Raw genomic sequence first — 18,212 nt, forward strand, 5'->3', positions numbered from 1 at the left:
ATAAAAGCACCGTCCTGGGACCCTTGTCTGAGAAAACCATATCCACCTAAATATATGCCTAAAACTGGTGCATATTTGCCCTTCCCCATCTCTATCCCTTGCACATGCCTGATTTAAAGTCAAAAAAAGAATTCAAAGTATTTAACCCCTTGTGACTCATCACTTAAGTTTTTTTCTACAAAGGTGATTGGCTAGTTAGTGACTCTTTACAATTGGTTGTGCAAATAAATGAATAGTATAATGTGATTGGCCTATTCTTTTGGGATTTCCTGATTGGCCACCAGGACTTTAAATAGTGTATGTCTTTGTGATGAAAAAGCAGCCTATGACTAAGTACCCTCTAGGTACAAAACGCATAAGGCTACTGCTGTTGTTGTTTTATATGGATTGAATAAAAATGCCGTTCTAGACTTCATTCACACATTTTTTGGATACCAGATGTGCCTGCCTGTTGTTTGTTCCTCTATATTCCTATATGGCTCTCTAAGCTGAAGGTCTGGGGCATGAGCACCTGGACCCACTATTATCAGGGGTAAGACTCTACATAAATACATTACTACGATTATGCCTATGTCCTGTGAACAATCATGTGTATTCTTTACATGTCTGACCTTCCTCACCCAGTCAAGGCCCTTCCTTTTAATAAGTCTGAGCCCCATTACAGCTAAGCTACTATCAGTAGCATTCCGTTAGCTCTATTCAGTGATCTATTCATTCTAGTATTAATTCACAGATACAGAACAGTTTATATAGGAATTGGTTTTAGATGTATCTTATGTTCAGCCACACCATTTAAACAGGTTATCATAAAACCTATTTCCCTTAACATGAATGCTATAACATATTGTGCCTTTGTGGGCCATGGTACGCAATGCGACCCATATGATGTCAAAGCAAATTTTGTTTCATTAAATGACGTGGCCCATAGGTCAATGTCACACAGAGCAATCAATCAGTTGCTCCTCAGGTGGGAAACAAAATGCTCAGTATCAACTGGGGACCAACTGAATTGTGGCCAAGTGATTTGTTTGGAGCTATTGTTTGACCTGGCAACAAAATCCCTATTTCCTATTCTCATGCCATTACTAATAATTAATAAAGTAATACTGTGCAAATTTGCTCCACTTCCTAGCAACCAGTCAAAGATCCAGTGTCATTATTGTAACTGCAGTAGACCAACCAAGGGTCTAGTTGTCAAGAGCTGCAAAAGGGTAAACAGTTTTACAGACTAAATCCACTATTACCCTTCTTAGCAACTCATCTTAAGGATTACTTATGCTATGGACATTCTACAATGAGATGAAGACTATAACTTGCCTCAGGCTAAAATATGAAGTGACCCGTCCTTAAGAGCAGAACTTAGGTAGACCACTGAATATTACCTGCTGTGCAGTGGGGTTATAATATTTGGCCACATCACGTGATGTTAGAGCCTTTATTGCTGTCATGGCAATAAGATGGAGCACATACACCAAAAGATGACCTGGTCCAGGCATTTTGTTATTTTACATGCTCCAGGTTGGCAGTGACAGCAGTGAAAGCTCTGATAAGGAAGTGAATTGGCCAAACATAGCAGCCAACTACCCCGCAGTGCAGCTCTGCCTTTTGGCACTAGTATGAAAGAGCAGGGGCACCTTCTGGAAGTCTGATGGAGTACTTGGGGAAGGTGAACTCTTATCTACTTAAATACTGCAGAGATATGTATATTGTTGAAGTCGTAAGGTAATTTCTTAGAAACTGGTATTGCCCATAAAGATGATGGTGGTCTTGTGCAGCAATTTTAATAATAATCCGGATAGTGATGTTGCAGCCTGAGTAAGTTAGGTATCGAATGGGAAAATGTTGCCCTGGGGTGACAGTGGATGAATGTGTGGTGGCTCTATTTCCATCTTTATCTTGTTCTCAAATGGCAGAGGGTAAAGATAGTGGGTTGGTGAAGATACTCAAAGCTGACAATGGCGATGCAACTCTACTCGTAGATATTATTTATCTATGGAGTAATGACATTTACAATGTGCTTTTTAGACTGCATTCTACTGCTCGGATAATACGCCATCTGATGCACAACATGTGAGGCCATAAACCGACCAAATGTAATATGTTATTTTATCCAATAGTAGTGGTTACTGCTTAATTGTATCCTTTTGTATTCTCTATATTTAGTGTTACATGTGGGAAATGGCATGGGGACTGTCTGTCCATGTCACAATAAATTACTGGTGGGGCATTTTGTTATATATGGCATGGGTGCTGCTGCAAGTTGCATTTTATCTCCTTTTGGGGTATAATATATTGTTAATTTGCTATTTCTGTGCTATGTGCTATTTTTTTCTGCTGTTGTTTCTCATCATATCTGCAGAACCTATTTCCTTAAGAACTATGTTACTTTATTCAATGGCAAAGACATGTTTTAGGCATACTGGAAAAACTGTAACCCAAGCACCTTTGCATTTATTTTGTTTTTAGACAAATGTATTTTCACTTGAGTGTTTTTTTAGGCAACGTTGTGGCCTTGACAACTACAAAAAAGAATAAAACAGCCATGTGTCAAGGAGTAGAGCACAAATGTAAATACAGACACTTCAACAAACACTAACTTACCCTTTTAGGAGAAATAAACTCATCAGCTCACTTCCATCTTAATAACGTGAAGTATAAAAAGCTGCCCTATGGCTATGCTAACGGTGTGCTGGGTAATCTACATACTAACATTGAATCCTACATCGGGGGAGTTAATTTGATATAGGAAGGCCAATTTGTGGATTGCTTAACCCTATGAGGGAATTATTTAGCCCCCTGTCTCTTGGTTGGATGGATCCAGAACACAACAGGGCTCATTTACATCTACAAGTGCAATTAGAAAAACACAATAACCAATGTAGTGGGGTTTTTTTTTCCAGGATTGCAGTAACATTGCGGTTGCAAGGGGGTGATACGCTTGCCACTGCTCCTTTCATGATTGCATCCAATTCACTAAAATAAGTGCATTTCATTGCAAATCACACTCAGTTGTGCTGAAGACCATCAGCCGATATTTCCAGTATTCAGTGTGCGATTGACATCTACGTCTTAAGGCGCAAATGTGCTGCACCTATTGATGCTGGCCATGAAGGGAACTAGTGTCAGACTGGGGTGTCCGAGGCCAACTGGGGTTACTGTCTGGGAGTCCCCTACCCCAGTCCGGAGCTGCTACACATCCTTTCTCCCCTCCACTGAGTACCACACTTCCTCCTTGCGGCCATGATGGGAGGAGGAGATTGGTGCCCGAAATTATTGGTGGGAGAGGGAGTAGGCCGACACTGAAGGGAACCCTGGAGTTAGAAGGTGGCAGTAGCTCCAGGGTTTTCCGTGTCAATAGTTGCGGCAGTGCTCTATTTAGAACAAAAAGCAGAAAGCACTAAGCAGCACCGAGCGCAATCACACGGAAGTGCAAGGGACAAATTTTGACACAAGTACCTTCAATAAAAGTGGTTTTAAGACAGGTTCAGAATGGGCCAGCGGGACACTGGGAAGAATCCCGGTGGACCGCGGCTCTAGTGGGTCCCAGTGACCCAGACCCAACCCATGCCGGCGCTCCACCTGCCCGACCGCTCCTCCCCTGACGCGTTAAATTTACGCGCTCGGGGGAGGACGTCTGGTGGGGGGCCCTACGACGGGGCCTAGGGGGGCGCGGGCACCTGCAGGGCCCCTGGGGCAGCCCTGTTTTAAGATCAACTGACTGTGGTGAAATTGTAGGGACCACAACTGCCCTTGCAGATCCAAATGAGTAAATGAGCCCTGATCTTTTTTTTTAGGGATCCGGTTTAATTGTACTGCATATGCCAACCCCCCCCCCCAATATATGGATCTCATATGCAGCTGGTAAGGATAGAATAGTAAGTATCATATAGTGTTGACATAGTGCAGTGTGTACATAGTAAGGAGGCTGTGTGTGTATAAGGAAAGGTTAAAAGGCAAGTTGGGAAGACAGCACGCATGTGTTAATCTCTGCAGCAGCAGCAACGTGCAGAAATTCCACTCTGACCTCCTGGTTAATCTGCATTCAGTCACAGGCTTCTCTCTCCCTCACAGATCTGCGGCTGCTACTGTGTGTGTGTGTATATGTGAGAGTGTGTGTTGTTTTCTCCCAGGCTTCCCTTTTTACCGTTCTATTTATTTCATTGCCCCCCCCCCCCCATACCCCTGTGATTCTCGCTGCTCTCACAAGCGGAAGGCGCACTTCGACGATCAAACGCGGATCTGCCGCCACAAGACGCGGAGAGCGGATCCCTTTCCTTAAATATTAATTGGCGCAGCCTGGCGGAATGTATCATTGCAGTCTATGTACCTGGTAGGGGGTTGGGGGGGGCACGACGGGACTATTCCATTTGCAACAAAGACGAGCGACAGAGGGGGGGAAACGAGAGGAGAGATGCGTTCACCAAAGAAGCCCAATTCTGGAAACGATGCTTTATCCGCTTCAGCGTTTTGCCACCGTAAAATGATCGTGAGGGTATTGCTGATCCTGTCTTTCATCCAATGGTAAGATCGAGTGGCCTTTAGCCACAGACTGATGCTCTCCTTTATATCATGAACCGATCATCTGCTGCCCAATGTATTCATTATGAGCGATACTAGCGATAAATGGCGTTTATTGAGCGGCTACAGTATAGACCATAAGACAATGGCCCGATGGTTATCGGTGATAGGGGGCAGCTTTAATGGACGTTGGGGAGAGACAGGGAGGGGATAAGTGTAACTGGAAATAGTCTGTATGTATTTATGTTATATTACATAATGCCTGGGATTTAAGTCTTTTAGTGATGGTGCTGTTTGCCTGCAGCGTTTGGGAGCAGAATGGAAGGCAAGGAGTTAATGGGGGGTTCAGCACCATGGACAGTGTCTGCTTCCCCAGCCGGAGAGAGAGCGCTTTATGGCTGCAGTTAATCAAATGCTCTTAAACGCTGGTTTTGTAATTGCCACCGCTTAACGCCGCAATGCTGTAAATGGAGGGCTGGTTGAGGTTTGCTTTTTTTTTTTCTTTGTTGGATCTTTTTATTTCACACCTTGTGTCTGGGGCCAAACTGCAGTGCCAGGGATTGTGCTGATCAGCCTTTCCTGGGAGAGAATCCTTAGGTAGGCTGAATGTGCAGCTGGGATGGCGCTAATAAGCAGGAGGCGCTGATTTCAGCATTGTGTGATTCATATATTTAGTATTGACACGGCTTGAATTTCCTCTGTAGGCATTCAACCTCCTCCAGTTGCTGCACTAGCCCCCAGCCACTCAGGGCTGCCATGTTGAAATGGTTTGTTACGGAAATGAGCACACCATTTCCAGTGGGTTTCCAGTAGTGGAGCCTCCACTATTCATGGGGATGGTTTATTTGCATCCTCACATTTTCCCCCCACTCAGATGAATCATGCTGGCTATGGGGCTGGGGGCAGGGAGACCAGTAAACCAAGGGGGATGCTGTATTTATAAATGTGAAACGACAGAGCAAAGACACTGAAAAGATGAGCAGCCTTAAACAAGACCCTGTGCTGCTGTGTCATTTATATTATTGTGGAATTTCTGTACTTACCACCTCTCTCAGACAGGCTCTCACACACATATGTAATGCTAAGGATGAAGCAAATAGAAAAGGGAGATGAGAGGAAAACTATGAGGACCATGGTTTACCAATAATTTTACTGGGCCTCGATAGCTTGAACGTCCTACAAAGGTGGTCACTACTGTCCAAATGAGAACAGTTTGTCCAGTGTTGGACCAGCCCACCAGGATATCTACCAATGGGCCCAGGTGTCAGTGAGTCTTCGTAGTCACTCTCCTATTTGGCCTTGTATCTTGATGGTTCCTCCTTCTGTATGTATAATAGTATGTAAAGAGGGAAGCTGGATGAGGAGAAGAAGAAAATATGTGGAGAATGGGCCTAAGATTTCATTGACATCCCAGTCTGACACTGTGTATGGCACAATTGTATCTTCCGGCAATGTAGGTACCAGGACTGTTTAGAAGAACCTACTACTCTTGTCCACTTCATGGTCTTTTTCTAAAGATGTGTATTGGTTCCCAATATTTGCCTTAAACCTATACCTATAGTATTCATCTAAATCAGGGTTGTCTAACTGGATGTCCATGGGCTGGATGTGGCCCTCCGAAAGCTTTTGATGGCTCCCAGTTTGCTTAAGGGCTCTATAGAGTTCACTGTATGACATCATCATTTTAATTAAATCTGGCTCTCCATCATGCTATATAAGAAATATGTGGCCCACTCCTTGTAATAAGTTGGACAGCACTGATCTAAATGATATATATACATTACTTACATTACATTACTACATATATTACTTACATTTAGTTGCAACCATGGCCTTATTTACATTGATAACATGAAGTTGTCATGTTTGCACTATGTAGGTGTCTGAAGTTTTCAGAAAGGCCCAAACTAAGTGCTGAAACTTACCTTAGTACTAACATTATCAGTACAACTTAAATAAGTGCAAGTCATATGTATGGATAATAATCCAAAAATTAGGGACTACCCACATTCTTCACAGTGGCTCTTTCATTGTTAAAGATAGGGGTGACTGGTAAGGAATCAAGGTTTTGGCAGGAAAACCTTTGTGCATTGGGGGGGAGGGAGCGGGTTCTGAGACCAAAAAATGTTTCTGAGAGAAATCTGTGTAAGGCAGAGGCCACTTACTAAGGTTTGTAGCTTGCTGAGGCTCAGTTTATGCACAATGCACTGCATTTCTCTATAACGAAGCACAATTTCCCAGCATGCATTCTCTATATATTCAAGAAGATTTGTTCTAACATTGTAAATGGCAGTGTAAGGCTAAACTCCAGAGCAGGACACCTCGGTACTTAATATCTACATTAGGGCCCTGTGCATGTCCAGTATGTTAGCATCAATGTGTCTGTTGTGTGATTTTGCACAATGAGGCAAGCTGAGAACCTTTCTTCAGACAGAACTTACTAGGGGGGCAAATAGTTCAACTGTTTTAGAGACTTGGCCCCCTAGTTCTGCTCCATGCACCTGATACTTTAGTGCAAGGGGATGGGGGGAGATCTATCTATCATCTATCTATCCATCTATCTATCATATATCTATCTGTCTATCTATCCTCCTTCAGGACCCACAATTTCAAAGAAAGCTTACTCTCCTGGAGTTATGGTTATGAAATCCAATTGTGTGAAATTAAGTTATTTATAAAGAATCACAAATTAATTAGTGACTGGCCAGTCTACCAATACATACATATTAAAAGGCTAAAAAAAATCAAATATATACACCATATAGCATTCATATAATTGCAATTCATTAACTTTAATAATTGCTCACTCAAATTAATATTAGGTAAAAGAGCCGAAAAAAACGTTTTAGTAAACAGTCTTTTCAAAAAAGTTCCAGTTCAACATGAAGGGTATAGCACTTCTCCAATATTTGAAAAATGTATGGTTATAGACTTCATTCAAATGTATACTTCATTTAATCTATCTATCTATCTATCTATCTATCTATCTATCTATCTATCTATCTATCTATCTATCTATCTTCCTTAAGGACACACTATTTTAATGAAAGCTGACTCTCCTGGTGTTATTGTTATAAACCATTAACATTTATACTTCATTCATATAATTAATTTTCTCTGTATCAGACACAGTCACACGTTTTTGTAAGAAATTCTTTTTATAACAAAGCCAGTGTTTTTAGTTGTTTCTACAACCTTTTTCAAGATCTTCACAAGGGTTGTGGGCAACAACTGAAAAGTTTACTTTTGTTTACAATAAATAAAACATTCTTGCAAAAACTTGTGAGTGTGCCTGATACAGAGAGACATATCGATGTACAGATAAATAGATAGATTGATATATAGATAGATAGATAGATAAATTGATATATAGATGATAGATAGATAGACTGATATATAGATAGATAGATAGATAGATAGATAGATTGATTGATATATAGATAGATAGATAGATAAATTGATATATAGATGATAGATAGATAGATAGATAGATAGATAGGCTGATAGATAGATAGATAGATAGATAAATTGATATATATAGATGATAGATAGATAGATAGATAGATAGATAGATAGATAGATAGACTGATATATAGATAGATAGATAGATAGATAGATAGATAGGCTGATAGATAGATAGATAGATAGATAGATAGATAGATAGATAGATAGATAGATAGATAGATAGATAGATAGATAAATTGATATATATAGATGATAGATAGATAGATAGATAGATAGATAGATAGATAGATAGATAGATAGATAGACTGATATATAGATAGATAGATAGATAGATAGATAGATATATAATTGATAGATAGATAGATAGATAGATTGATATATAGATAGATAGATTGATATATAGATAGATAGATAGATTATCTATCTATTTATTTATCTATCAACCTATCTATTAACATATCAAGACTTTAGACTGCAGTAAGAGCATTTTAAACAGTTCAGGTTGACTACTTATATCCCCTCATATTATAGCAGGTAGTGGATTATTTTTAGAATTCATACATTTTAATGACACGTGACAAAATTGACATCCCTATAACGCTTTCATTACTAAGCCCTTGTTTGCAGCTTAATCGTTTCTGGGGGGGGAGGAAACTAAGGGCAAATGCACATAAGATAGTTTGACCCCATTAACCTCAGTAGGAAGTGCTTTTTTTTACCTGCTACCTGTATCTGTGATCAAAATGCCTGCTAGTTGCTGTGAGTAATTTACAAATGACATCAATAAGAAATGCCTTTAGTTGCCCAGCCCTAGCAGTTTTAAGTTAGTAATCACTGATGTAGTATAGCCTGCAGCCCCTCTCATTCACATCAGTGGGAAGTGACCCACAGCCTTTTAATCACTGATACAAGTAGCGTCACAGAATTATATTCCATACCGTAACAATACCGTACAACTTACACTAAACCAGGACCCAAAACTAATTAGAAGCCTAATACATAGTGTAAGACACCTGCCTTCTCCTCCCTTATTAATTTCTTCTTAATCATTCATTGACAGACAACAAATGGATATTTCTTTCTATCTTCTTGGCATTATATCATTTTCCATTTTGGCAAGCCTAATTGCCTTTGGTCATGGTTTTTGGCTTTCTTATAATCATTCAAAACTATTTTGGCTAATTCTGCTTTGTGAACATTAAATTTAGACTTTATCCTCATCCACTAAAAACCTAAGTAACTCTGAGTAAATAATCAAAGAGGTGACAGTGTTGTGGTTCCTACTCCCTATACTCCTTCATGGAAATGAATGCTGCATTATTGTTAAGCGCAAGGTTTACTATATGTCTAGAGCAAAAATATAGTCTGAAATCCAACACATTATTTCAGGAATACCTGTACTTTAAATCTGACATTCATTTATCATTGTAATGGTAGAAGTAGTTGCCCTGCATTGTTCTACGTGTTGTTATCACTTTTTTCTGCCCAATAAAATGAATGTTGGCATAGAGCAGATTAATCATATGCTTTCATAGTGTTTGTCACTCTGTTGCCAAGCTGCTTAAACCTTTTTATAGGGACTAGTGATGAGCGAATCTGTTCCGTTTCGATTCACCGAAAAATTTGCGATTCTTTCAAAAGATCCGCGAAACGCAGAAAAATTCGCGAAACGCAGAAAAATTGTCGCCTGCGACAAATCTTTTGTCGCCGCGGCTATTATTTTGTCGCGCGGCTATTGTTTCGTCGCCCACGGCTATTATTTTGTCGCGCGGCTATTGTTTCGTCGCCCGCAGCTATTATTTTGTCACGCGGCTATTGTTTCGTCGCCTGAGGCTATTATTTTGTCGCACAGCTATTATTTCGTTGTGCGGCTATTCTTTTGACGCCGGCACCAATTTTTGGACGTGCGGCGAATTTTTCCGCAGCGAATTTTTTCAGCCGTTTCGCGAAACAATCCGCCAATGGCGAAACGCGGAAATTGGCCGCGAATCCATGCCTGGCGAAACATTTCGCCCATCACTAATAGGGACCTTGATAAAGTCTGGGATTCAGCTTTGTGACCCCAAATATTGTTTGGAAAAAAAGAGCTGTCCCGTAACTAGTAATGTGTACTAACTAAATGCAGAGTATTGTTGTAGGGGAAAACTTTGTTGCATTAACTTGTAATGATCAACAGGCTTTAAGTAGCCATGCTTATAATATAATATATACATGCTTATATACAGTATAATATAAATTATTGCCTGGCCATCACTCCACATATTAATTCCCCAAAAGAGAATTTACCACTCAGTCCTATGCTGCTATTTGTTAATATTTGATCTGCTTTGCTGATGCCTCCAATAACTGTGCATCATTTATTGACAGATCATGGACAATAAATCATAATATCAAATTACATTTTAACTTTTATTGTTTCTCCTGAATATGGTTAAAAAATAGAAAGCACTTATTGGTTACTATAGGTTACTGCCCAGTGTGGGTAAATGATGTATATTGGGATTATCTGTAACCATATATGTTACATGGAACTCACATGCATCCTGCCTATCCTGAGATCCATTGGTTCAGCCCATGGCTGAAAAGGGCAGGTATTAGACATCAAAACATACATCTTGGTCCATGAGAAAATCTTGTTGTTTATCTTATAAAAACTCAATAGGAGTATATGGGGAAATCTAATTTATTGTGGCTCAGGGTGATAAATATAACAAATGAATACACAACATGGAGCTAGAAACCAAAGCAAAAGTAAAAACACCAAAAGAGTTACCAAAAAAGACCTTCCCAAGCTCAGATTTGTCTGGAGGAGAGTACAATTACTCATCACAACATGGAATCCAGTCCCTTCCCCAACAGGCAGCCAATAAGTTCAAACCAAGACTAGTCCAAGTTGGCCACCCCTCGTCCCAGTAGGAAGGATGTTGGCCAAGCTTTCTTGTGTGTGATCAAATGATGAAATATCTGTTGGATATCACACTATTTCTTTGACTTTTTAGGTGTTAATAAGAGTTAAAATCCTGTATATAGCATAATTCATATGTGTGTTGGAAGTCCCATTTCTAATATTTTTGTATGTTCTAAATAAAATATTTAGGTATGAGGGTTTGGTTAACATGTTGGTGTTTATTTAAGTAGGTTAAACAGAGCTTGGAGAGAGTTGTGTGACGAGTATAAGATCTGTTTTTCTTTTAGAGTGAGCACTTTCATTGTAAATTCCTTGCAGAGAAGATTATTGTCTTAGAAAAGAATGTAATTATTTAGCAGCTTTGATTGCAAATGCAAATGATTCCTCTTTCAAACAGATTTATTTATCTTTAAACCTCTTAAGTTTTTGAAGAATACGAAAGTAGACGTCTGTTGCATCGGCCTTTTTTCTTATTGCAGTGAGTACACAAAAATATGCCTCCAAATCAAACACCTGGCCTGAATGGCCTTTGTGTTAACAGATGCCCTGTATTAGGCGTTTTTCTTACAGCAATTGATCTGTAGCGACAAGAAATAAGATTGAATTTTTTTCATCAATAATTAATGAAACACAATATAAAACCTCCTGAATGCTTGGAATCCCACCTCCCTTGGGAAGAAACAGTTGTACATTCCACATCTTACAGATGCACAGGCACCCACCCTATGTTTTGGTTGTCAAATTCACCAGGGTCAATAAAACATATTGATTAACATTATTCAAAGCCATTTTTCCTGTTTAACAAAAAGGTTATGTTTTTTGTGGTCTAAGAACAGAAAGATAGTTTTTTTGTTGCTCTAAATTGTATTGAATTGTGATGATGGAGGGGTCATAACCACCATCTTTAAAAAATGGACCATTTGGTATCATATTGCTCTGCGGTGTTAGTGAAAATTAAGTAGCAGAAAGCTGCCTCTGCTAAAAGCTTTTATAATCCGTTATTATCTGTTGGTTCCAAATTCAGCTTTACATTCTGGTGATTTTTTTTATTGGTTAATTATATGGTCATATTCTGTAAAGTTAGTTGGGCTTATTTATGAATGCAACTAGGGGACTGATTTATCAGTGTTCGAATTTCAATTTTTGGACTGATTAAAAATTTGAATTAGGGCTTCCAAAGCTTGAATGTTCAATATTTATTAAGCGCAAATTATTCAAAAACCTCAAAAGTGAAACTTCACCATCTATCAGCTTGCGAGTTCATGTAGAAGTCAATGGGAGTTGTCTTAGGCAAAACTGAAGTGATTGATTTCAATTGGAATATTTTACATTTTTTGTAGACCCATTGAAAATAATAAGTAGAATATGAAATTAAGACATTTGAGTTTTTTTTCACAGTTTTGAGTTTTTTAGATTCTAAATTTTTAATAAAAGAGTAAAAATACAAATCTCAAAAATTCACGAATTCAGATTTTGATGAATAAGCCTCCAAGAGTGTAGCACACTAAAATGGACACACAATTGTACATGCCTTAACATTATTTAGAAGAGGTACTTGTGCTTATACATGTTCCTTGCTCTTCTGGGTAGTGGCACATACCAGCCTGTTCTGATGAATAGTGCACAAGGGTTGATAGAAGGGAGCTCTGAAATTGCAGTTAGCCTGAATGTGGTGGTAGAACCAAGGTTCCATTAGCATGTTGCATCAGGGGCTACAAACTTGCTCCAAAAACAGCATTGCTGAGAGCAAGCTACTCTTAAACTAGGCATAATCTGCTAAAAAACTAGGAATTTGGAGAAGATTGTGGCCTTCCACCTCATTCCTGTTCTTTTTAATATGGGAAGAGACAGGAAAGGAAAGGAGAGTCAAGCATTGAAGTCCCAAGATCCAAGAGAAGGGGTCCCATACCTGTACTCAGTTTACGCAGTACAGGTATGGGATCAGTTATCTGGAAATCCAGAAAGCTTTTTTCTCTGTAATAATAAAACATTACCTTGTATTTGATCCCAACTAAGATATAATTACCCCTGATTGGGGGCAGAACAGTCCTATTGGGTTTATTTAATGGTTAAATGATTCCTTTTTCTCTATAATAATAAAACAGTACCTGTACTTGATCCCAACTAAGATATAATTACCCCTTATTGGGGGCAGAACAGCCCTATTGGGTTTATTTAATGGTTAAATGATTCCTTTTTCTCTATAATAATAAAACAGTACCTGTACTTGATCCCAACTAAGATATAATTACCCCTTATTGGGGGCAGAACAGCCCTATTGGGTTTATTTAATGGTTAAATGATTCCCTTTTCTCTGTAATAATAAAACAGTACCTGTACTTGATCCCAACTAAGATATAATTACCCCTGTAATAATAAAACAGTAAATTGTATTTGATCCCAACTAAGATATAATTACCCCTTATTGTGGGAAGAACAGCCCTATTGGGTTTATTTAATGGTTAAATGATTTCCTTTTCTCTATAATAATAAAACAGTACCTGTACTTGATCCCAACTAAGATATAATTACCCCTTATTGGGGCAGAACAGCCCTATTGGGTTTATTTAATGGTTAAATGATTTCCTTTTCTCTATAATAATAAAACAGTACCTGTACTTGATCCCAACTAAGATATAATTACCCCTTATTGGGGCAGAACAGCCCTATTGGGTTAATTTAATGGTTAAATGATTCCCTTTTCTCTGTAATAATAAAACAGTACCTTGTACTTGATCCCAACTAAGATATAATTACCCCTTATTGGGGGCAGAACAGCCCTATTGGGTTAATTTAATGATTAAATGATTCCCTTTTCTCTGTAATAATAAAACAGTACCTGTACTTGATCCCAACTAAGATATAATTACCCCTTATTGGGGGCAGAACAGCCCTATTGGGTTTATTTAATGGTTAAATGATTCCATTTTCTCTGTAATAATAAAACAGTACCTGTACTTGATCCCAACTAAGATATAATTACCCCTTATTGGGGCAGAACAGCCCTATTGGGTTTATTTAATGGTTAAATGATTCCCTTTTCTCTGTAATAATAAAACAGTACCTGTAATTGATCCCAACTAAGATATAATTACCCCTTATTGGGGGCAGAACAGCCCTATTGGGTTTATTTAATGGTTAAATGATTCCCTTTTCTCTGTAATAATAAAACATTACCTTGTATTTAACATTTATTGATTTTCAAGTAGACTTAAGGTATGAAGATCCAAATTACAGAAAGACCCCTTATCTGGAATATCCTTGGTCCCAAGAATTCTGGATAATGGGTCCTATACCTGTTCTTTACATAGGCAGTAGTATTTTTTTAAGTTTATTGAAATTGAATCTCTTCATCATTAATTCTATTTTGCAAGATACCCTTTGATGTCATGGCACACCCCTTGCCCTAGGCGTGCCTACTTATGGCTTTTTGAATAGTCATTGTAACATAATAGAATAGACAGAGGTAGTGATAAAAAAAAAAATAGTGGCATCCTGTCTTTAGTTCACTGGAAGCTTAGGCAAGGCTTCATCTGAAACCTAGTGGAAAGAAAATACATTAATAATCCATTTCTATTAGAAAAATAAAAATGAAATTAAGAAAAAAGTAATAGGTGTCCTTTAAAAATATACTTTCTTTTACATTAAGCAAAATTAAAAAGGGCCAGCATTGCTTAATACCAAAAGGTTTCCCAGGCCATAGAAAGAAACAGACATAAAAGAAATATAAATTAAGAAAATATATATACATTCGGTCTAACAGCTAAATTATAGAGTAAAGATGAGGCTAAGCCACTGTGAAAATAGCGTTTCTATTGTACCCTCCAGACCTATTAATATGGTTCCAAGATAATATGATTTTTCAGGGCACAAACTCCTGTTATTTTTTCTCTGTAAGTCTAATGAAAGGTCAGTTTCTTTTTTAGCAGCTAATCAAAATAATAGAAGAAAATGAATCCCACTGGGAGACAATAATTAATATTGCAGTTTGTGGGTATTATACTTTTCTTTAATTAAGAGGTCAGAAGCATATAGGAAAAGTAAACGGTTTACCTGCGTTTACATATATACGTTGCTCTGCATTTCTACAAAATTCTTCATGATATCTACAAGCTTTGAACATTTTATTCAACATAGTCAAATTAGATCAAAAGTATTTTCACTGGATAGAAGACAATGGGCCTGATTCACTAAAGTGCGATAAAAATTGTCGCACGCTTTTTTGCGGTAAAAAAGACGATAATTTGCACGCCATTCACCATAGTATAAATCGCATGCGATAAATAACCATTTTCGCATGCGGTATTTCTCGCGCTAATTTTACCGCACGCGCTGAAAAGTATATGATCGCATAATTCACTATAACTTTTGCGCGCTAAATATCGCATTCGGCTATGCGAAAATTAACACCTACTACAGGCAGGCGATAATTATAGAAAAGTACAGTAAATGAGTTTTTTGCAATAAAATATGGACTTACAGTGCTATTTATTGAAGTCTGTGTTTCCCCTAGAGTGACGCAGCCGCCAGTTTGCAGTGAAATGTTCATTTTTTAAACAGTAATTTTCCGCAAGTATTGGCGTGTATGGCTAACATGGCGTGCGTTCATTTGCGCGACTATTTATATTTGGCTACAAGTGATGAAATGTTTCGCCAGGCATGGATTCGCAGCAAATTTTTGGATGTGCGTTTTATTTTTTCGCGGCGGATTTTTTCATGCGTTTCGCAAAACAATCCGCCAATGGCAAAACGCATGAAAAAATTTGCCACGCAAAAATTCAACGCACATCCAAAAATTTATACAAGCGTCAAAAAATAATAGTCACGGGCAACAATTTTTTTGCCCGCACAACATTTTTGCCGTTTCGTGGATCTTTCGAAAGATTTGCTAATTTTTCACTTAAGATAACCAGAACACATTTGCTCATCACTAGTGGCTACTATTTATAAGCATCTACTATTTATATGATACCATTTATATGTGGCTAATAGGGATGTAGCGAACATCGCCAAAAATGTTCGCGGACCCGTTCGCGGACTTTCGGCAAAACTCGCGAATATTCACGAACTTTGCGAACCCCATAGACTTCAATGGGAAGGCGAACTTTAAAACCTAGAAAAGCCATTTCTGGCCAGAAAACTGATTTTAAAGTTGTTTAAAGGGTGCCACGACCTGGACAGGGGCATGCAGGAGGGGGATCAAGCAAAAATTTATCTGAAAAATACTTTGTAAAAAAAACGCAAAAAAAAAAACGCAAAAAAAACCCGCCAAAAAATAACGAAAGAAAAAAAAAAACGCAAAAAAATAACGCCAAAAAAAAAACCGCGGCGAACCCAAAATGGCAAACATCGCCAAAAGTTCGCGAATTTGTGGACTTGCGAACACCCGATGTTCGCGCGAATTAGTTCGCCAGCGAACAGTTCGCTACATCTCTAGTGGCTAATATTTATATACACTATTTATATGTGGCGACAATTTTTATACACGATTTCTATGCTACCATTCATATGCGGCGACTATTCGCGTGCGTAATTTAGCGCATGTACCGGCAAATACCGCATTGAAATAGTCTTCGCGAGTTAAACAACGCATGTAATATCGCGCGTAAAAAAGCGTGAGTATGCTTATAGTGAATCGTGCGAAAAATCGCCAAAATTAAGACGCGGTAAAATTTATAGCGCACGCTATAAATAGCGCACATTTTATCGCACTTTAGTGAATCAGGCCCAATGTATGTCACTTTTTAAATGTCATTGTTTACTATTTGATAATTTGTTAAGTTCTAAAGGCTGCCTATCATGTATGTATTGTTATAAACATGTATTTATGGAGTTCCAACATATTTAACAGTGCTTTACAATAAATGGGTGCATACATTGAATATACAAATTACATACAAAAATAATAACCAATATAAGAGGTAGAGAGGGCCCTGCCCAAAAGAGCTTTCAGTCTAAAAGTGGGAGTATGAGATCCAAGCTTTATGGATAGGCAAGATCAGAAGATGGCAAGGTGAGGGATGTAGCACTTGGAAACTATGCTTAGCTTACTGAGTGTAAGTTTCTCTACAGAAATGTGTTTTAAGAGATTTTTTGAAGGCAGAGAGATTGGAAATAAGTCAGATATAAAGTGAGAGAGAGTTTTAGATCTTGCAAAGTCTGGAATGCGAGTGTCTGGGGAGGTCATGAGAATAGTGTTGACAGGCCAATATAGGAGAGTAGCAAGTGCTTGGGAGAGTTCCTGGAGACAGTTTCACAGATGTAGGAGGATGGGGTAGAGTTATAAACAACTTTTGTACAGAGAGAGTTCTATACAGATAGAGTTTTGACTCAATTTGGGTTATGCATTAGGGGATGATTTGTAAACATTCAATTTCTTTCCACAATTCAAATTTCTTTGAGCTATAACTAATTTGATTAATATTCGAATTATGCTTCAAAAACTGAAATGTTTGATATTTATTATGTGCAAGAAATCTGATTGAGTTTGCATTCATGGCTATATGGTTAAAATCTATAAATGAAAGAACATTTATTCTTCAGTCGTTACCTAATGGAGGTATCTAATTTGGCCAATTAATTTACATGGATTTAATTAATTTGCATTTATACAGTATATTATTTCTTGCAACTTTATATAACTAAAATTCTCTGTGATTTATGTTTTCATATAAGGAATTATGGGGTATGAAATCAATGAGGTTTAATAAATTTAGCATTTATTTAAATTGAAAAAACTCCAAAAATTCACAAAATCAAGTACTGATAAATAAGCATCTATCAGCTGATGTGAAAATCTGTGAATTATGAGGATAGGATCACTATATAGCCTTGTAAGCAATAATATGGGAAAGAAAGGATTTGCCCCTAACTAGAGAAGAATTAAAAATATGGCAAAAAAATCCTGACTAGAATTATTTTCACAGAATTTGAAAAGAAAGCTATTTCCCCTTTAAAAAATCTGCTCCATAGACTATATCAGTGCTGTCCAACTGGCAGCCCGTGACCCCCCTCTGTGTGGACCCCCACCTGTCTGGCTGCTTTGATGGCTTACCTTAGAGTAAGCTTTGAGTAAGCTTTAAATGGTATCAGTACTGAGATTAACTGGCCCCCTGCATGGTTCTCACCTCAGATTCAGGCTGTAATCCCCCTGTATTGTTTAAACATGTAATCCCCTGTGTTGTTCACACCTTTTAATCCCTGCATTGTTCAACCACAGCTTTGTTCCCACCTCAGGCTCAGGCTGTAATCACCCCCATTGTTCACACCTCAGACATTGTAGGTACTGCTTGGCCTATGCTGCCTGTGTGTATGGCACACA

The 18,212-nt window shown here is 38.2% G+C and overlaps 1 protein-coding gene across 2 annotated transcripts in view; it reads left to right on the plus strand.

Annotated features, from left to right (window-relative positions):
- Positions 1-4,192: 4,192 nt before the first annotated feature.
- The window catches only part of gabrg2 (gamma-aminobutyric acid (GABA) A receptor, gamma 2), a 66,003-nt gene continuing 51,983 nt past the window's right edge, over positions 4,193-18,212 (plus strand). For both annotated transcript variants that reach the window (XM_031898735.1, XM_004912779.4), the window contains exon 1: positions 4,193-4,521. In XM_031898735.1, the coding sequence (XP_031754595.1) occupies positions 4,322-4,521 (200 nt within the window). In that variant the 5' untranslated portion in view covers positions 4,193-4,321. The remainder of the gene's footprint in view (positions 4,522-18,212) is intronic.

The sequence above is a fragment of the Xenopus tropicalis genome, chromosome 3 (assembly GCF_000004195.4).
Source record: "Xenopus tropicalis strain Nigerian chromosome 3, UCB_Xtro_10.0, whole genome shotgun sequence".
In the NCBI taxonomy this organism is placed as follows: Eukaryota; Metazoa; Chordata; class Amphibia; order Anura; family Pipidae; genus Xenopus; species Xenopus tropicalis.